The 18,232-nt window shown below is 42.8% G+C and overlaps 3 protein-coding genes across 8 annotated transcripts; 2 read left to right on the forward strand and 1 right to left on the reverse strand.

Annotated features, from left to right (window-relative positions):
* Nucleotides 1–2,551: 2,551 nt before the first annotated feature.
* Nucleotides 2,552–6,104, forward strand: LOC120697357. Of its 2 annotated transcripts, none has more exons than XM_039980538.1 (4): nucleotides 2,552–2,736; nucleotides 4,121–4,795; nucleotides 5,455–5,602; nucleotides 5,747–6,104. In XM_039980538.1, exons 2-4 carry the CDS (start codon nucleotides 4,261–4,263, stop codon nucleotides 5,805–5,807), a joined length of 744 nt encoding a protein of 247 aa, XP_039836472.1. In that variant the 5' UTR covers nucleotides 2,552–2,736; nucleotides 4,121–4,260; the 3' UTR covers nucleotides 5,808–6,104. The 2 variants fall into 2 exon arrangements, with proteins under 2 accessions (XP_039836472.1, XP_039836473.1); XM_039980539.1 differs by lacking the exon at nucleotides 2,552–2,736 and adding an exon at nucleotides 3,333–3,536.
* Nucleotides 6,105–8,071: 1,967 nt separating this feature from the next.
* Nucleotides 8,072–18,008, forward strand: LOC120697359 (pentatricopeptide repeat-containing protein At3g48810-like). 4 transcript variants are annotated; one of them, XM_039980543.1, is made up of 7 exons: nucleotides 8,072–10,155; nucleotides 11,508–11,616; nucleotides 11,855–11,889; nucleotides 11,973–13,222; nucleotides 15,664–15,767; nucleotides 16,211–16,382; nucleotides 17,628–18,008. In XM_039980543.1, the coding sequence occupies exon 1, from the start codon at nucleotides 8,188–8,190 to the stop codon at nucleotides 10,129–10,131; it is 1,944 nt and encodes a 647-aa protein (XP_039836477.1). In that variant the 5' UTR covers nucleotides 8,072–8,187; the 3' UTR covers nucleotides 10,132–10,155; nucleotides 11,508–11,616; nucleotides 11,855–11,889; nucleotides 11,973–13,222; nucleotides 15,664–15,767; nucleotides 16,211–16,382; nucleotides 17,628–18,008. The 4 variants fall into 4 exon arrangements, with proteins under 4 accessions (XP_039836477.1, XP_039836479.1, XP_039836478.1 ...); XM_039980545.1 differs by lacking the exons at nucleotides 15,664–15,767; nucleotides 16,211–16,382; nucleotides 17,628–18,008 and having other exon boundaries at nucleotides 11,547–11,616; nucleotides 11,973–12,092; XM_039980544.1 differs by lacking the exons at nucleotides 11,855–11,889; nucleotides 15,664–15,767; nucleotides 16,211–16,382; nucleotides 17,628–18,008 and having other exon boundaries at nucleotides 11,973–12,092.
* Nucleotides 11,316–17,061, reverse strand: LOC120697358 (long chain acyl-CoA synthetase 1-like). Of its 2 annotated transcripts, XM_039980542.1 has the most exons (21): nucleotides 16,919–17,061; nucleotides 16,723–16,786; nucleotides 16,180–16,363; nucleotides 15,404–15,467; nucleotides 15,209–15,298; nucleotides 14,998–15,054; nucleotides 14,859–14,907; nucleotides 14,615–14,691; nucleotides 14,490–14,529; nucleotides 14,317–14,411; nucleotides 13,982–14,149; nucleotides 13,788–13,898; nucleotides 13,606–13,693; nucleotides 13,454–13,520; nucleotides 13,295–13,370; nucleotides 13,064–13,181; nucleotides 12,438–12,683; nucleotides 12,226–12,365; nucleotides 11,953–12,135; nucleotides 11,614–11,733; nucleotides 11,316–11,534 (listed from the first exon to the last, which is right to left on the reverse strand). In XM_039980542.1, the coding sequence occupies exons 3-21, from the start codon at nucleotides 16,338–16,340 to the stop codon at nucleotides 11,472–11,474; spliced, it is 2,013 nt and encodes a 670-aa protein (XP_039836476.1). In that variant the 5' UTR covers nucleotides 16,341–16,363; nucleotides 16,723–16,786; nucleotides 16,919–17,061; the 3' UTR covers nucleotides 11,316–11,471. The 2 variants fall into 2 exon arrangements, with proteins under 2 accessions (XP_039836476.1, XP_039836475.1); XM_039980541.1 differs by lacking the exon at nucleotides 16,919–17,061 and having other exon boundaries at nucleotides 16,723–16,901.
* Nucleotides 18,009–18,232: the final 224 nt, after the last annotated feature.

Below are 18,232 nucleotides of genomic sequence, written 5' to 3' on the forward strand. Positions count from 1 at the left end.
GAGAGAGAGAGAGAAGAAAAAGCACATCCAAATCTGCCAGCGCGACGCTTTTGTCCCGGTCATCACGCTCGACCGCTGCCGCCGCGTTCATCACCGCGAGGTGTCCAAAAATCTTCCAAAAGCACATTCACGAAAGCCGTATTTAATAAGGCACAACAATGGACCGGTGGCCTTGGTAGTGTATTTTTTTTATGAAAAGTTGGTAATGTAAAATACCTGAAAGATACTGTACTTTTAACAACTCTGCTATCAAGATCAAAGGGGTGAGGTCGGCTTCAAGAATTGCTACAAGAAAATTATTAATGAGAAAACGGTCTTGCTAGAACAATACTAGTATTTACGAAGGAGAAGGTCTTGCTAGGAGAACAATATCCTTTCCGTCGGTTGGTCAGGGTCCTTACCCTTGTGCTTGGCACGTAGGGAGGACAGGTGTAGCACTCACTGCGACTGCTCCTTTCTTGAGCTGGCCAGCATCTACCAGCAGACCCTGGTTTATCTCTCCTGTCCTGACCATGTCCACACTCAGACCCCACACGAGTTTTTAAAAAAATCTTGTGCAGACCCCACCAATGAATGGTGAGAATGAAGCTGCTCCTGCACTTTCCCTATCCTGAGGGTAGCTCCAGTGATGCCGCACTACATCAGTATCCCAAGTGCTAGTCTATAGCAGAATTCACTTTGGGGGCAACATGATAAAGTTAATTTGTTCAGCATTATCTAGATGATAATACCGATGCCAAGTACTCCCTCCACCAAAAATAGAATATTATATAAATTATAAAGAAAGTAAAATAATTTTACTGCCCACATCTAGTAGCCACATTTTACACTAATTAATTGTTATGTGCATATACTAAATAGAAAAGAAATTTAATAAAATTTGAACCAAAAATAACTTATTTTTTCGAAGGAGGGGAGAAGATCTTAATTATATTAGAGCTGCACCTGTTAGGGTCTGAACACCTTACTGCATTACTACAATTGTCTAGGATATTTCAATTTTTAAGTCCAAGGACGTTTTCCTTGCAAGTCTGCGTCAATCGCCTTAAAATAACACAGAGTATTTTTTGGTTTTTGTCAATTGGAAGCAGCTGGCTAGCTGACGCCGGCGGAGAGCGGCGTCGAGACCGACATGCACGTCTAAGGTCTTCGATTCCCTTTCTCCGTGGGCTCTGTGACAGGGGTTCAGCAAAACCTTGGGCTTTGTGATTAAAGAAAAACCAACCAGCTAGCAATCTTTTGCGCTTTTTTGGACTCCAGCACTATGAACGTCATCGAGCAAATCCTGCTACCAGTAGTGCTTGTTTACCCAAAACGGCGAGGTAAAATTCTAAGCAGGTCTCGTTTGCCATAATATATCTACACCTCAATTCGTAGCCATATTTTAGAGAATGAGGTTCAAATTTAGGAGGATTTTTACTGGCTTCGACTTCAACTATTTTACGCAAATTTAAAATACTGTAGTGTGAATTTGTTTTGTCATTGAGGTAAAAATGAAGTTTTGGGAGAACCAGAGAAGCCCTCCCAAACAGCTCCTGAATTGTACTTGTATGATCAATGCCCATTGATAAAAAATATGCATGAATTTATCAGCAAAAAATAATACACATGAATTTTGTTTATCCTTAGTCAAACATTTTTCTATTTTGGCTAGCAACCTCTAAATTCCAAGTATAAATAGTCTTATTTGGTATAACACAAATTTTAAGTTTGACCTCGTCGACAATGCCAAATGTTTGACTTAATTGTGGTTCTTAAGAAAGGCCAGTCACGCTCTTATTAGATGGCTTGTCCCATTTCTAATCGAAGCAAAAAAAAAAAAAGTTGGCAAAAAGTAGCTCTACTAAAATTCGAGAGAAAGAAATTAAAAAAATCGAGAGAAAGCAGGCTAACCATCACCAAAATACAGGGAGAACCAAAAGTGGATATTCGGTGTGAGGACAAAGGAAGTCTTTTTCTCCTCCCGGAGATCAGTCAGCTAAATTTAAGAGGACAGAAAAAGAAGAGGAGGCAAAAATGAAGCACCAGCACGATCACGGTGCGGATCATTCATTTGGCGATCCGACAGCCGGCGATGGGTTCTGCACGAGGAACGGGATTAAATACCGCGTGATCCCCGAGGTAGCCGGCGGGCAAATCTGTATGCTTCAAAGCCGTGTTTGGTTGTTCTTTGAGAAAATTTTCATAAAAACTTTTCATCACTTTGACTATTAATTAAAGATATTAAATAAAATCTAATTACAAAACAATCTGCACAACTATAGTATCGTAGCAGTTACTGTAGCTAACGAGACATTTGACCGCATGATTTGAAAATAATTAGACATGGTTATTGTAGCATCACTGTAACCAATCATAGTTAAACTTGTTTTATTATATTCGTCTTGGAAAATTATACTCATCCATAAAAAAATTTCACAAATAAATTTTATTTAATACTTCACGCAATTCGTCAAAATTCTCGCGAGGCTAACCCAACACGGCGCAACCCAACCCAAGCCCTGCCCCGGGACGCACGGGACCCCACACACCCCCACTCTGCCTTCCTCCCCCCTCCCCCGATCCCCAAGCACTCTCTCCCTCCCCTCTCCCCCCTCTCCTCCCGTTGCTCACGCGTGGGTTCGCGAGTCGCCGCCCTTTCCTCCCCGGGTTCGGTGACCGCGCAGGCCGGGGAGTTCTCGATTCGGCGGGGGGATCGCCATGGGAGGGCGCGCCGTGGCCGCTGCAGCTCTGTAGGTGGGGCTCCTGCTGTTACCGTTTCCTCTGTTCGGATTTCTCTGCTGTTCGTTGTTTATATGGGGGAAAGGTGTGATTTTTGAGGAATTTAGGGGATTTGGGGGCGTGATTCCGGTAGAGAGTGTGTGGTTTTATCCCCTTCTTGCCGGGGTGGTGTATGCGCGAGGCCGTGAGCCCAAAAGCTGCAATTTTGATGGAATCGCGGTCTTCCTGGGAGCCTACCTCCTCTAGGATTTTTTTTTGTTTTTGTTTTTACAGACAGGGGATTTTCCTGCATTTCCCCTCCCCTCCAACAGCCTCCGCCAGAAATTCGTGCGGGGTCGGCTCCCCTCTCCGCATTGCGCGTGTTCGCTTGTCTTTTTCCGTGTCGGATTCCTGTTACAGGATAAGCTCGGCGGAGCGGCGAGCTTGACCGTAGGCCGTACCTGACCTCGTCCTACTGCGTGTCCTCTTCCCCTCGTCATTTCTGCATGCTGTGGCTGCCAATTGTCCAGCAAATTCGAAGGATTCTTCCTGTTCTGTTTGGTCACCTAACGCTTCATGTGCCAAATCAAAGTATTTTGTTTCCTTTCCCCCCCTTTTTTCCCCTTTCCCCATGCTTTCTAACTGCCGTTCAGTTTAGGTGTAACGAAAAGAATATTAGTTTGTTTTCTGACTGGTGATGAGTTCTTATGTGCCTGCTTGGTTTGTCCATGCCCTGTTTCGGTGGATGATTTGGTTGCGCCCTCCTGTTTTCTCATTTGGAGTTGTGCCTGACTCGAAATGGTGATGGTTTGGCCTCCTTTTTTAGAGTAGTCTGGGTAAGAAATAGCGTTCCCTTTCTGCCACGGCCAAAATGAGGTTTCCATTGCTCCAAATGGGACGTCTCTTGCGATCAGGAGTTGTTAGTTTGGATGCCCCTGCTTGCCTAGCTGAGCAACTTTTTTTCTTAAAAAAATGCAAACAGGAGAGATTGCCATGTGTAAGCAATGCCATGCTTTGTTTGCTTGCAAAGCCTCGTGTGGAAGGGAGAGGGGAGGGAGAACGACTGTAACGGCCTTGCTTGTGGCGTTAAACGAGGATAAAGGTTGCCACCTTTGCGTGTTTCCCTCCTGCGCTTCTGCTTAATTTAGGCAGCCTGTTTTCTCTCTTTGTACCACCTCTTGTTAGGAAGCAACCTCCTTTATTTTGCTGCCCTCGGTCCATGAGTCCTAACACGCGTTACATGTGTGATTTTCTTGTAATGGTTAGGCTTTCTAGGAATCCGTCGGGTGTTTTGGTTTGGTAATTCAGGTAGGGAAGTTTGAAACTGTTTCTTGTTTGATTCATTCTTTGGTTACACCTATCCCCTGATTTAGACTTTTTAACGGGAGTGACCTAATTTGTGCCTAACTTATCTCCACAGGTAGCTGGTATTTCAGAGGCGATTTCTCCTGATTGATTTCTCCTGATTGACGGAGGGGAACTCTGATTCGTGATTCCTAGTATAAGAGAGTTTTTGCTATTGATGTTTTAGATCCAAGTACACAAGTTTTTGCAGTGCTGATGGAGGTTAAGGATGATCAGGATGCTTTGGTCGACCTGGAGAGTGGCAATGGCACTGCAATAAGCAATCGTAACAATGGTGTGGATGCTAGTTTCTCCGTAGGTCACGGAAGAACATCGTCTAATGGTGTGTGGAATGGTTGCGTGGGCGCCAATGGATGTTTGAAGGATGACAAGAATCAGCACATGGATTGCTCCCCTCCTGCTTCAGATGTTGTTGCTAAAAACGGAGACGACAGGAAGTCTGAAGGGGAGGAGAAGCTGGGCCTTCTGGACAGTTCAGGAGGGGAGAAAGCAAAGAAGAAGCGGTCAAAAAAGCCACCACGGCCACCAAGGCCGTTGACACCTACACCATTGGATGTTTCTGACCAAAAGCTCCTCAATGAACTGAGTGAGCTTGCAATGTTGAAAAAGGCGAGGATTGAGAGAATGAAGGCTTTGAAGAAGATGAAGAATGCCAAACAAGGGGCATCAGGTGGCAACTTATGCCCACTGATCATTACCATTATCTTCTGCGTCGTCATACTCTGGCAAGGTATGCCAAATTAGTTCAATGTTAGGGATACTGTTGTTTGACATGCTTGTAACGAACAGAAGTTCATATGATGAATAAAAAACTTGATTAATCACAGACAAACCTTGTCAATTAGAATTTTTTTTTCTGTTTCTATGTTGATAGCTGCTAATGCAAAATTGCTGCATTTGCTTCACAGTTAAATATCCTGTCAAACTTTAGCAAACTTAGTGACATAATTGCCAGAGTATATATTATTAGACCTTCATAAGTTCTATATGGCCCTGCGCTTTTAGGATAGCCTGGGTACTGGACTCTGTTAGCTTATGTTCTCAGCAGATGGCATCTGCCCTGCAGTAATGTTAAAAAGGCTAGACCGTGTGCTTTTATTTGCTTTGTATGTTTGATTCTTCTTTTATTACTCCTCATAATATGATTTGAATATGAAACTAATTTGAGACATGATTGGAAAAAATAGTCAGCAAATAACTTTCAGTTGCCACTTGATATAACTTCTGCAACACTGCCAACTTTTGTCCCTATAAATATTTTAGAATATGGCTTGTTGATGCAAAGGATAACTTCAACCAGGTGTAATGATAGTGGAACCAAATAATAGTAATACTAGAGTTGGTTCATCAGAAAACATTTCCTCAAAGCTTCTCATCTGGATTTTGTAGGTTTTTTCTCAGGACATGGTTCAGCCGTAAGCTTCCATGGATCTCCTGAATCATCAATTAGAGCACATAGCAGCCTGATCTCCATCAGGTTCTACAAGAAGAACCATTCTATTGTGAGACCGCCCAGTGTGACCACTGCAGCTCCGGAGTAAGTGAACTTGTTTTGTTAGCATATATATCTGGGAATACTTGTTGCAATTTTTTTTCTTTTCTGTTTAGCATCGAACTCTGTATATGTTACATATCATGCTTTATCTGAAGCTGATCCCAATGTTTTCTTTAACCTTTGCAGTAATGTAGAAGCGGTCTCAACGCTGTTGAATCATAACCAAGCGAGAAGGTTGGCTCGATGATGGCACATGGTGGCCACCACAGTGCGCCTCAAAACTCGCCACATTTTCAAGCCTTGTCTTGACCCGGGTTATGTAAATTTTCGGAGACCGTTAGCGCGCTTCCTCGAGGCGCCATCCTCGCTGTAAAAATGAACTCCTAGTGTGTTGTGCGCCTGTGTCGTACGCTAACTAGTGGACCTGTTGGCTGCCGTGCCCTTTGGTCACGGCACTTAGAAAGGAAAGCAAGCTGTATGCCCGATTACAATAATAAAGGTTTGCGCTTAATAATGAAAGCTCATCTGATGCACCTTGTGCTGTGCAAATGCTGCATGTGTTAGTCTGTTGCTGAGATTTGCGGTGCCCGGTATATGCTGTGGCCGGCTGCTGTTCATGTGCGCTCCACAATGTGTTGAAAAAAAGTAGCGTTAAGCAATAAATGCTTGTACAAGAATACACCTTAGTTACTGTGGAACCCCATAGGAGAGAATCTTGTCATTACCTTAAGATCTGTATGCAGCAACACATTGGCCTTAACTGAAAAAAGTATCAGTTCAGAATGTTAAAGAGCTTAGATTCACAGGAGCATATGCTGCAGCTGGAAATTCTCAGCTCAGACTCCAGAGTCCAGACTGTTCAGCGAGATCCAGGAAAGATGCATACAGGTTGTAGATCTGCTGCCCACTGTGCGTAGTGTGGATGCTCCAGGTATTTGTTCCAGAGGTCGCTGGACGATCAGATGAGATACGATTCAGATGATCAGATCGGATCCACAGGTTTCTGTCTCCCGTCTCCGTGTGCACTTTTTCAGTGTTGTAATGGCAAAGTTCCACATGGGCTGTATTTAGATCCGTAAAATAATGGTAAAAAGAGTCATATTGGATACTGTAGCACACTGTAGTATTTTTCGTTTGTTTGTGGTAATTGTTGTCCTACCATGATCTAACTAGGTTCAAAAAATTCGTCTCGTCATGTACATCAAAACTATATAATTAGTTTTTTTATTTACCTACATTTAATGCTCCATACATGAGATAAAAAATTTGATGTGGTAGATGAATAGTGAAGTTTGGAGAAAGAAATTTTGGAACTAAACACAGCCATGGCATTGCTTGCTGACCAGATTGACAACTTGTGAGAGAACAGGCCAAGACGAGCACTACACGCCTAGTGAGTTGACTTGTGCAGATGAGTGCACCTACACAAAGCACTAGATCTCCGCTGTTTGACTTGAACCATGTTTAGTTTCTACCTCATAAACCCCGTAAATGCAAAAAAAAAAAATCATCACATCGAATATTTCGACACATGCATGGAGTACTAAATGAAGTTTATTTATAAAACTTTTTGCATAGATGGGCTGTAAATTGCAAGACGAATCTAATGAGTCTACTTAATCCATGATTTGCAACAGTGATGCTACAGTAACCATCCGCTAATTATTGATTGATCATGGATTAATTAGCATCATTAGATTCGTCTCACGATTTACAACCCATCTTTGCAAAAAGTTTTGTAAATAGACTTTATTTAGTACTTCAAATTAGTAAGATTCCAACGCAAAATTTTTTGCGCTGGAGCTAAACAGGCCCTTGGTCTGAGAAATATACCTTGATATGTGTGTCAGTGTGTGCGTGTGTTTTTTGAGTGCTCTAGTGGTAAATGCCACATGACATTGCTTCCTAAGCGGACGGCAAAGCTTCTGAACCGGCCGGTGAGACGCGTTTACGGGCTCTCACTTTGCGAGTTAGACTTACTTGAACTGGTTAAGTAATGGCACTAGATCTGGCTACCATGACTGTCGAGCTTAATGCTCATTGACTATCTGACCTAGGATAGATGGCTTCGAACTTGGTTGTACAGGCATAGTTGAGGTTGGGTGTGTAATAGACTAATCGACCCCTATGTCATCTTTATAATATATTTATTTCAACTTTTCTAAATACATAATTTTTGTTATGCGTTATGTCTAGATATAAAAAATAAAAACTATGTATTTAAATATCAAAATGATCTATAATTTATTTATTATTCCATTATTATCTTAGTTGACTAATACCTGCATAATTTTATTTTTCTCAGGCCATCCTAGTTATGCGTCATTGTAGGAGAGATCTATATTCCATTATTATCTTGAAAAAAAAGGGAAACTAGTGACTAGTGAGACAGAAATGGAGAATGGAAGTGTTCTTACATGAGTGGAACACTGGGCCGAATCTTTCTGATTGAGACGGCCCATTTGTCCCGCTTTGTCGATCCAAATAAGGGCCTCCTCAGAAACGGTGCGCGACCCATCCCCGCGGCAGGAACCCGAACTCATCGAATTTCCGAAATTACCCCCATATCATCAGCAACGCGCCAACCAAACGCCCCCGCTCATTCGAACGGACTTCACCTGAGTGCCATGTGTTCGATCAAATGCCGCCTCCTCCTCAGGCGGCTCTGCTGCCACCGCAGCCGCCACTTCTCCGCGGCGGCGGCGAACTCTAGCCTCCCACGGAGGAATCATGCAGAGGATCTTCCACGGGGGGCTGGTCCGCCTCCCGCGCCGGGCGCCGGGGGCGCTGCGAGAGCCCACGAGGCGGCGGTCAAGCGGCTCGCGGCGGCGGGCGACGTGGACGGCGTGCAGCTCGCGCTGCAGGAGATGCGGCTCCGCGGGGTTCCCTGCACCGAGGGCGCCCTCGTCGCCGCCATCGGCGCCTTCGCCCGCGCGGGGGCGCCCGACCGCGCGCTCAAGACGTTCTACCGCGCGGTCCACGACCTCGGCTGCGCGCGCCCCACCGCGCCGCGGCTCTACAACCACCTCATCGACGCGCTTCTGCGGGAGAACATGGTCGCGGCCGTCGTGCCGGTCTACGAGAACATGAAGAGGGACGGCGTCGAGCCCAACGTGTTCACCTACAACCTGCTGGTCAAGGCGCTGTGCCAGAACAACCGGGTCGGGGCCGCCCGCAGGATGCTCGACGAAATGGCCAGTAAGGGGTGTCCCCCGGACGACGTGACCCAGGCCACCATCGTATCCGCGCTGTGCAAGCATGGCAGAGTGGAAGAGGCCAGAGAGGTGCTGGCTGTGGCACCGCCGGTGTGCGCCTCATACAATGCCGTCGTCCTAGCTCTGTGCAGCGAATTCAGGATGCAGGACGTGTTTTTGATTGTCAAGGAGATGGTTCAGAGGGGATTGCGGCCTAATGTGATCACGTACACAACTATAGTCGACGCGTTCTGCAAGGCCAGGAAGCTGAGGATGGCATGCGCCATTCTGGCTAGGATGGTGGTCACCGGATGCACTCCAAATGTCCCAACATTCACTGCGTTGGTGAAAGGTCTCTTTGATAGTGGATGTTTCCATGATGCACTCCGCATGTGGAAATGGATGGTGGCTGAAGGATGGGCACCATCAACGGTATCTTACAATGTTCTCATCCGTGGCCTCTGCAGCATTGGTGATCTCAAGGGAGCATTGTCTGTTCTCAATGGCATGGAGAAACACGGCTGTTTTCCTAATGTGAGGACCTACTCCACTCTTATTGATGGTTTCTCCAAAGCTGGGGACCTAGATGGTGCCCTGTCAATATGGAATGACATGGCAGGTGCTGGTTGCAAGCCAAATGTTGTTGTTTACACGAACATGGTGGATGTGTTTTGCAAGAAGTTGATGTTCGATCAGGCTGAGAATCTTATTGATAAGATGCTATTTGAAAATTGTCTTCCTAACACAGTGACTTTCAACACGTTGATCAGAAACCTGTGCGACTGTGGAAGAGTAAGGAGAGCTCTAGGTGTGTTCCATGAGATGAGAAGGCATGGATGCCCGCCAAATGATTGGACCTATAATGAGTTGCTTCATGGTCTTTTTAGAGAGGGAAACCGTGAAGACGCCCTTCAATTGGTGATCGAGATGAGAAACCATGGCATGGAGTTGAGTCTAGTGACATACAACACTGTAGTAAGTGGTCTTTGTCAGATGAAAATGAGCAGAGAAGCTATGCTTTTTCTGGGGAGAATGATAGTTCAAGGAATCCAACCAGATGCATTTACCTTCAATGCAATGATTCATGCTTACTGCAAGGAAGGGAAAATCAGGATGGCTGCTTGGATGTTAGGTGGGATGAGTGCAGTGAACTGCCCTCGGAACATAGTTGCATACACTATTCTGATGGCAGAACTTTGCAATCAGCATAGGACGGAAGATGCCATGGTGTACCTACTAAAAATGTTATACGAAGGTATACATCCAAATACAGCAACATGGAATGTGTTGGTCCGTGGAGCTTTTAGAAACCTTGGCTGCATTGAACCAATTGATTTGTTCCAGCGCATCACCACAGAATCATCGGCAGGGATCTGAGGTCCACTATTGCCATTCTTTGAGGTACGCTAAATTATGCAACTTTAACAATCTTTTATCACAATGAGCAAATTACATAAAAAGGGCGTACCCAATGTCGTAGGCTTCCCGCACTCATTTATAAATATTCCGATGACAGTAATCAGATGAATTGAGGTTATGAAGATGTTCCTTGAGGTCTCACTAGGAGGCATTAGTCAAACTCGCATAATCTGCTTCACTTGTTCTATCACTGTGCAGTCGAATCCATTACAGTGCACTGTGCAAAATATCAATGTTTCCTGAGAACTTTGAAAATTTCAGTCATGGATATTCTTATTTACCATTGGCATATGTTCTCTGTTCATGTCATTAGCACTTGGTCTTACTGTCACGGGTGTACGATGGGAATATGGGATGAATGCACGAGGGTGAAGATTGTACTTGAAAGTGGTAGGGGGATGCAGACCCTGACGGCGCGGCGGAGCTGTGATGGCAGCTCGATGGCGCACTGTGATGGCAGGGCAACAAGGAAGAGATGGATCACAATCTTCTGTCTAACTAAACCACGCAGGGTCAGGGCTTATATGCTGCCGAGTCGATGAACAAAAATCCTAACAAACTTAATATCTAAACCAACTGACTAGAGTAACAAACTTATTATCCAAGCTAACTAGCGAACAAAATAGCTTATCGCCTAAGCCTTCACTAAACCTTCTGCTACCGTTATTTTCTTCTTGTTATGCCAGGCTGTAGAAGAGGCCCCAGAATCCCAGATGACAAACTTACACTCTTACTAGTAAAACTTTTGTACGAAATGCTTTCCAAAATATATGGTTACTATTAGCTTCTGCACTCTCGTCATACTTATTTACATAGGGACATGGAGACAGACAAAAATGTTTTCTTACAAATTTTCCATTATCTATAACTATACTGCAAGTTCATAAAGGGGTTATAGTCTTTTAGAAACTGTTTTGGAGTTGGAAGTAAGAATCTGGTAAGCCCTAGCTGCTAGGCAGGAAATATGGCGATTCCTTCTGCCCATATGGGTTAGGCAAGGCGGGAAAAATTAGTGTCTGAGCACTGCCTGTATGGGCTAGGATGCCACGTTTTGGACAGTGGGGTGAAGTGGGTCGATGTTTTCGAAAAAGATGTAGGGTAGTTTCGGTTCACCAGCTTGTAGGTGAAGATCTTCAGAACCCTGTTTGAGACTCATATGATCACCGTAGCTATACAATGGCACCATATACATTTTATTTCTTACAAATAGCTCTGAGTAGTTGATTGTCAAGGTTCATAAAAGATTTACAATGATGTTTCCCTTCTTTTCAGCTTACGATAAAACAGGACACATAATTTTACTTAGCTTTGGCAGCATTCTTCTGTGTTTCCAGCTTTTTGTATACTGTATTGATCTCGGACTGCACATATAGAACATCGGATTAGAATGACTCAAAATCAGCAAGAACTGGAGAAGATCAAGAGTCTCGTCTGCCTCACCTGGTAATATTTCAGCATATTGTTTCTTCTCTTCTTCATTGTTGCCGTCACCAGATCCCTTTCAATGTCAAAAGGTATAGGATCCAACACTATGCCTTTGATGTACTCGAAACCTCGTAGCTGATTTGTGGAACACAATGACGTTACCATATGGAACACTCAGAAATGCAGAGAAAGGGTGAAACGCAAGAAGTCTACAGAACTAAGATACTTACTCTTTTCTTATCTTATGCAAATGCAGGAAACAAGCACAAAAATCACTAATGATAATTTAAGGTGTGACATGATAAAGTATTTAATCCATCCTATAAGTCTGTCAGAGTGAATAGATGACCTTACCTTGTTCTTCTGTGCAACAGCTGCCAGCTCTTTCAGGATATACTCCTTAAGGCCTTCAAGTTTGCAGATTTCACTGAAAGACCCTTTGTAGCCGTTGGACTCTGCCCACTTCATGGTGTTTTCTTCATGTGGATTGACTACTGCGACTAAATTTGATCTGAAGCTGTCCCCATATACCCAGATCTAAAGAAAGGATGGAAATGACAGTATTAGATGTTGACCAGTATTCTCTCTTAATTCAAGTTACTATATCCACTCAATTTTTTTTCTTACATCTTCAACAAGTGGAGGGAAGCCATATACTTTCTCGAGGTACTCAACTGCAACATACTCCCCCTGTGACAACTTAAATATGTTCTTTTTTCGGTCAATTACCTTCAGGATTCCATCCGGGCTCATCTCTCCAATGTCGCCTTAAAATAAGAGTGTGTCTAAGCATTCTATTGCAGAACCTTATCTATTTTTTGGTTAAATTAAGTACTCACCTGTATGAAACCATCCATCAACAATGGCTTCGTTTGTGAGCTCAGGATTTTTGTAGTACCCAGCGAAGAGAGACTTCCCTCGGATGCAAATTTCACCTCGTGAAGGGACACCAAGTGGATCATAGCCCATCTCAGGTACTGCTTCCAGTCGTATATCAGTGTAAGTGGCAGGTACGCCAACACTTCCAACCAGGGCCATGTCATCAATATAGCAGACTGTGCTAGGTCCCAGTGTTTCTGTTAAACCTGAGAAAAGGAAAGAAATCCAAGTTGCAACTGGAAAAACAGATGTCCTAAAAGACCTTGCTTCTTGTTATGAGTAAGGTGCAAGCAAGTGCGATAAGCTAAATACTTCACATAGTAAGTTGGCAAAAGTTCAGAAAACTAGTATATGCAGTGAAAAATATGAAATTGTGATTCATATCATTGGACTAGGATAGTAAAAAGGAAACCTGAGCTCAGCATAGACAAGTAATTGGCATTAAAAGTATTTAATTCCCTTTTATTACGCTCGACTCTCTACCCATTTCTCTATAATACATTGCGAAAACAGCCTAAGGTATTCCTTTTTAAGATTGAATCGGTAACTTTGTTTTGATGCTAAAGGAAACTGTAGAAAGTATTACCATAGCCTTGGATAAAGTATGCACAGGTGGTCACTCTCAAGAACTCTTCAATCTCAGTACTTAATGGAGCCCCTCCTGAGATTAATAAGCGAAGACGACCTCCAAGCCTTGCCTTGACCTAATCAAGCAAATGACAAGGAAGTACCCAGTATAGGAATTGTGAGTACTGCTTCTTTGACTCTAGAGAATTTTTGTTCTCAGTTAGATACTTATGCCTAAGGAACATGGAACCTTGCGAAAACCCAGCATGTCCGCAAAAGGTGAAGCAGTTTTGTGTGAGTAGCCTGATTTCATGCTTGCCAGTTTGCTGGATTACAAAAGCTACAGTAAGCACCAAGCAGACATAACTGATTTGCAGCTTGAGGGAACTCATGATGCCAAACCACTTACCGGTTGTACAAAGCATTAAAAATCACCCTTCTAAGTGGTCTGAGTTCCGCAATGGCTTTTAAGATACCTAGAGCCAGTCATAATGAGTTGTCTGAGTTAACAAAATATGAGCTTAAATTATACAGAATACAGATACGTTCTAATTTTACTACCTTCATAAATTCTTTCATACACTCGGGGTACCCCAACAAGTAGAGTTGGCTTTAGCTCCTGGATATCATCCCTTAAGGCATTCAAATCCTGAAAAAAAAGGAAATATTTTATTGTGCTTTTTGATGATAACGAATGACGACTTGTATGATTAGAAAGGGCAATGTATAGTGGATTTACTCACTCCGTGGTAATAGCCAATTGAGGCTCCTTTGTGAAAGAAATACTCTTCGATCATGCGGTCAAGAATGTGAGCAAGTGGGAGAAAGGATAGAAAGACATCATCTGTTGTCATCTGATTATACGAAGGCACCGAGTTAGGCATAAAACGTATTGAATCATATTCGGAGAAGTAAAAATTTCAGGGAAGGGAGTGACCTTATCATCAAACTGATCCATAAAGAGGTTCACTCCTTTTACATACAGTGCATGGCTTTCATGGGTCAGCATCACACCTTTGGGCTGTCCACTTGTTCCACTTGTATACATGATAGTACATATATCATTTTCTTTCGGAGGGCAAGGTTGACAAGCATTAACTTTTCCCTGAAAAATCCAATTCCAATGCTCACTCAACACATATATGCCATAAAAACATTGTTAGTTCATTTCAAATATAAATTTTACAAACGTGACTACAAAACTGACTTAGATTTTTTTCCCTGTAGATTTTATAGGGTTAATTGTAAACATCGTACAGTATATGCCCCTACCATTTTTAAGAAATCATTCCAGGAGTACACTTTAATCCCAATCTCATCTGCTTCTTTGATCTGCTCCCTTGTTGCCGAAGTGAATGCCACCAATGCTGTATCCATATTTAGATAGTGATGTTTGAAACTATAGTCTTTCCAAATTACAAATGGGCCCTATTGCCTTTGCTTACCTTTTAGCCTCTTAGCAGACTTGCAATTTGGGGATAGTATCTGGACATGAAAAGCTCTCATGTAATGTCAGAATTCAAGATGAAAAATACTAAAGTTACTGACAGTTGATCCATATTAATTATACCTCTTTTATTTTCTTGTCCTGTATGAAGACAACATCAATCTCAGCATGATCAATAATGTAGTCAACAGCTCCTGCACCTGTACACCATGGAAAGTTATTAATGCTAAAATCCTAATGCATGGCATGTCTTTTATTAAAAAAAGAATGTTTTTAATAAAAACAAATGCATTTCAAATAATTTTATTAATCAATCTGAAACATTCTATGATGAGGGTCCAGTACTATTTAATGGTTTCCAACTTACCTAAAGTATCGTATAGTGGGACACAGATTAGACTGTAGCCATTGCAAGCCTGCAAAAGTTTATTGTGGATTAACATTTTATTTGGAAGAGGAGATAGAGGAAATTAACAGTTAACATTCATTAAGTCACTGATGGTTACCTGCATTGCCACTATCCACTGAGGGCAATTGGATCCATAGATTCCGACCCTGGAACCCTAGTACCAGTGTAAGTCAAACAAAGAATCATTAGTTTACCTGATTCATGTGAATGATACAGGATCTATATGGAATATGCAGAGCCCAATTTACCAACACTGGAATAGAGCCTAATACTTGTAGTTCAAACTTAGCTTAAGTTTGTGCTCTTACTGGTTGCACTCCGAGCTGCTGCAATGCAGAGCCAACTTGCAGCACTTCATCGTAGACCTCCTTGTATGATTTCCACAAGTAGGGCCCTGGCTAGAAAATAGGAAAAGAGAAGTTTTCACCAATTATTAAGAAAATTATAAATTAAGAAAGACCAGATACATAATATGCACGACCCCATCATTTATGTGAGCGTACCACTCCATCTTTAAGTGGACGCCACCCAAGCATCCGGTTGTTGGGATACTTGTCTGCTGCTACCCTGCATGAACACAAGAAAAGGGTGGTTACTAAGATTTTCTTAGCAATGTACATAATTACACTCAGTTCCTTTTTCTGCATCAATTATTTTCCACGCAATATGAGTAAAAAAGTTTCCATGTATAGTATGCTAAATTACATTCTATATGAAGTTGAAATGTCCTTTGATATATTCTCTTTGGCATTATAATCTACAGGTTCTCTAAAAGATGTCAGATGAAGTTCAATTAGGCACAACATTACTTCAAGACTAATGCTGGACATGCTTATTGAATTGTTGATGCCATGCTACGCCGCTATTGTATGTCTCAATTTCCATTTCATAGCAAGTGCTACTTGAATCCAACTACTCCTGAAGATTCCTTCAAATTTGAATAGTTTATGCAGAAAGAGTAAACAAAGAAAAGGATAGGGCACAAAAGATCCTTACAGTACAGAGAACAATTCAAGTTTTATACTTTTAGTGCAGAATTTGCTTTGGTGGCTACAAAAAGAAACATCTCGTACTCCTCAAAGTCATATATGTGCTGAACATAAACATGGATGACGTATACTGGAAGAGTTGGAAGTATTATGTTTAAATTATTGCTTAATACTGCCTTTGCCTGTGTCATTGATAAAAAGGTGTGTAACACTGCAAATTTGTAACAGAAACTAAAGAAGCATATAAAATTAGACAAGTGAGCTTTATTGTTGTTTCAGTTGTGCGTTACCTGAACACATCCCATGATGTTTTCATGTCAGGCTCAAGCTGTGGGAATCCATCCTTGGCCAGCACGCTCCGGAACACTGGCCCTACCGCTGGGTGGCCGTCCTTGCTGGGCTTCCCATCTTCCACTTTAATTGTGAAGATGTTCTTCGGATTTGCCTCCATCTCTTAGGATGGCGTCAAAGCCTCTAACATCCAGAACTCAAGGTTAGTTCCTCTCAGAGCTTTGGATTCTGCCACTCTGTGACTCCCTTAAAAGGTGTATTTGAAGTACAGTAATTGAACCAAAAAATTGTGTGAACCGAAAGTTCCGTATGTGCTAAGAAAAAGAGAAAAATCTACTAAGCATAGAGTTGAATAGTGAGCAAGGAAGTTTCCACGGAAGACTATTTCAGACTTTATAGCTCCTCCTACTTAACATTATTAGAAAACGATGTCCTTGTGTCCGTGTCTAGTCGAAGAACATTCCTGGCTTTCAGCAGGTTTTGTTGATCAAACTTATGTGTTTACTGGATGCAGTCCAGAGAGAGAGAGAGAGAGAGCTTACAGACAAGGGAGCTGGAAAGCGTAGAGTTCTTGGACCGAGTTGAGAAGAAGCTCGCACTGATGCCCTGTCGATGAGAGGAAGAAGAGAGTTCTCTTTACTATATAAGCGGAGCTGGGCGCCATGGCGAAGCAAAGTTGTGCGGCGATGGAGAAGTGGCGTAGGTGGGGCCCGCATGTTGAGAGACCGAACGCTGAACCTGAAACCGCTTGCCCCCAGGTTTAGAGAGAGAATCTTCCAAACAATTAAGCTTTGTGTGCTTAGCGCGTGAGCAGTCGATCTTTCGCACAGAGAGATTGAGCGTCAGCACACGCACGCCGCGCAGAGCCGGAGAGAGAGAGAGAGAGGGTGGTTGGCCCAGGAATAACTATTGTACCTTCCTTTCCCTATCAGTTGGTCCGTAAGGTCAGTCCTCACAAAGTTATCACTCAGTAGAATATATATGATGCGTTTTTTCACTGCATTAACATGATTTGTCATAGCCACCCACATGATTTACACTTGAGGTTTAGCCGCTGTTTGTTGGTATCAGGCCGTGGAATAGAACCATACAACATTCTAAAGCCTGAAAAACATTGTACACTTGAGGTTTAGCCGCTGTTTACAGTGGTGGCGATACTATCCATGAACAACATTGTATACTTTCTATGCTTGAAAAAAAAAGGGAAAGAAAAACATGGCCTGCCCCGGTTTCATGGAAACCGAAGGCGTTGAGATCATAGCCCAGAAACATACGGAAGCTCATTTAAAAAGTGGCACGGATAGCGTGACAGTAGTTCGCAGAAAGAGATAAAAATCAGGCAGGCAGGCATCGTCATGTGTTTCACAGATTCTAAAGCCTTTTTTTAGAAAAGATAATAAAGTTTCATGTTTATATATAAAGAAAATAACTTTGTCGTGTAGTACAGTGTAGGAGAAGATAGGGATGCAGCGGTCTGCACTCCGTCTGGAGATACGATGGCTGTGTATGGTACTGGCGGTGAGTGGTGACTGGCGACCTCTCTCAGCATCGACGTCCCTTTGTGATTGGAAGGTAAACATTACACTACAAAGGCTTCTGTTGGATGTCTCCAGCTTTCTGTTTAATCTGCTGTTATCTTTCTTTCCTTCATCTCCTGGGTACCAACAAAATCTGAATTTTCCTGACCTGGACTCTGGGATATAGCTCTAAAACGTTGTGACATACTGAGTGTTACTCCTACACGGGTACAGGTCCTGGACTCGAAAAAATTATTCTGAGCACTCATATACCAGTCGGAATGCACACATACATGATTCAGGTGCCTTAACGCTGCCGGTGCAACTGACCAACCATGGTGCCGTTCCATTTGATACACACACACACACACACGTTCGTAGCTCTCAGGCAGACGGTGAAAGGAATTTGTCACGTGAACAGTGCGCTTTCCTCATGAACTATTAAATTTGATCAAGTAGTAAGACTTACTGAGTTATCAAGTAACCACTAACCAACACTACCAATCAACCAATTGCCAACTCGACTTAGGATTAT

The sequence above is a fragment of the Panicum virgatum genome, chromosome 3K, assembly GCF_016808335.1.
Source record: "Panicum virgatum strain AP13 chromosome 3K, P.virgatum_v5, whole genome shotgun sequence".
Taxonomy (NCBI): Eukaryota; Viridiplantae; Streptophyta; class Magnoliopsida; order Poales; family Poaceae; genus Panicum; species Panicum virgatum.

Excerpts from the sequence above, each read along its gene's own strand:
- LOC120697357 (XM_039980538.1), top strand. The coding sequence starts at position 4,261 with ATGGAGGTTAAGGATGATCAGGATGCTTTGGTCGACCTGGAGAGTGGC. Across the intron at positions 4,796-5,454 it reads CGTCGTCATACTCTGGCAAG|GTTTTTTCTCAGGACATGGT; the intron begins GTATGCCAAATT and ends TGGATTTTGTAG. Across the intron at positions 5,603-5,746 it reads GTGACCACTGCAGCTCCGGA|TAATGTAGAAGCGGTCTCAA; the intron begins GTAAGTGAACTT and ends TAACCTTTGCAG.
- LOC120697358 (XM_039980542.1), bottom strand. The coding sequence starts at position 16,340 with ATGGAGGCAAATCCGAAGAACATCTTCACAATTAAAGTGGAAGATGGG. Across the intron at positions 12,366-12,437 it reads TGATGGATGGTTTCATACAG|GCGACATTGGAGAGATGAGC; the intron begins GTGAGTACTTAA and ends TCTTATTTTAAG. Across the intron at positions 11,734-11,952 it reads CTGTTGCACAGAAGAACAAG|CTACGAGGTTTCGAGTACAT; the intron begins GTAAGGTCATCT and ends TCCACAAATCAG.
- LOC120697359 (XM_039980543.1), top strand. The coding sequence starts at position 8,188 with ATGTGTTCGATCAAATGCCGCCTCCTCCTCAGGCGGCTCTGCTGCCAC.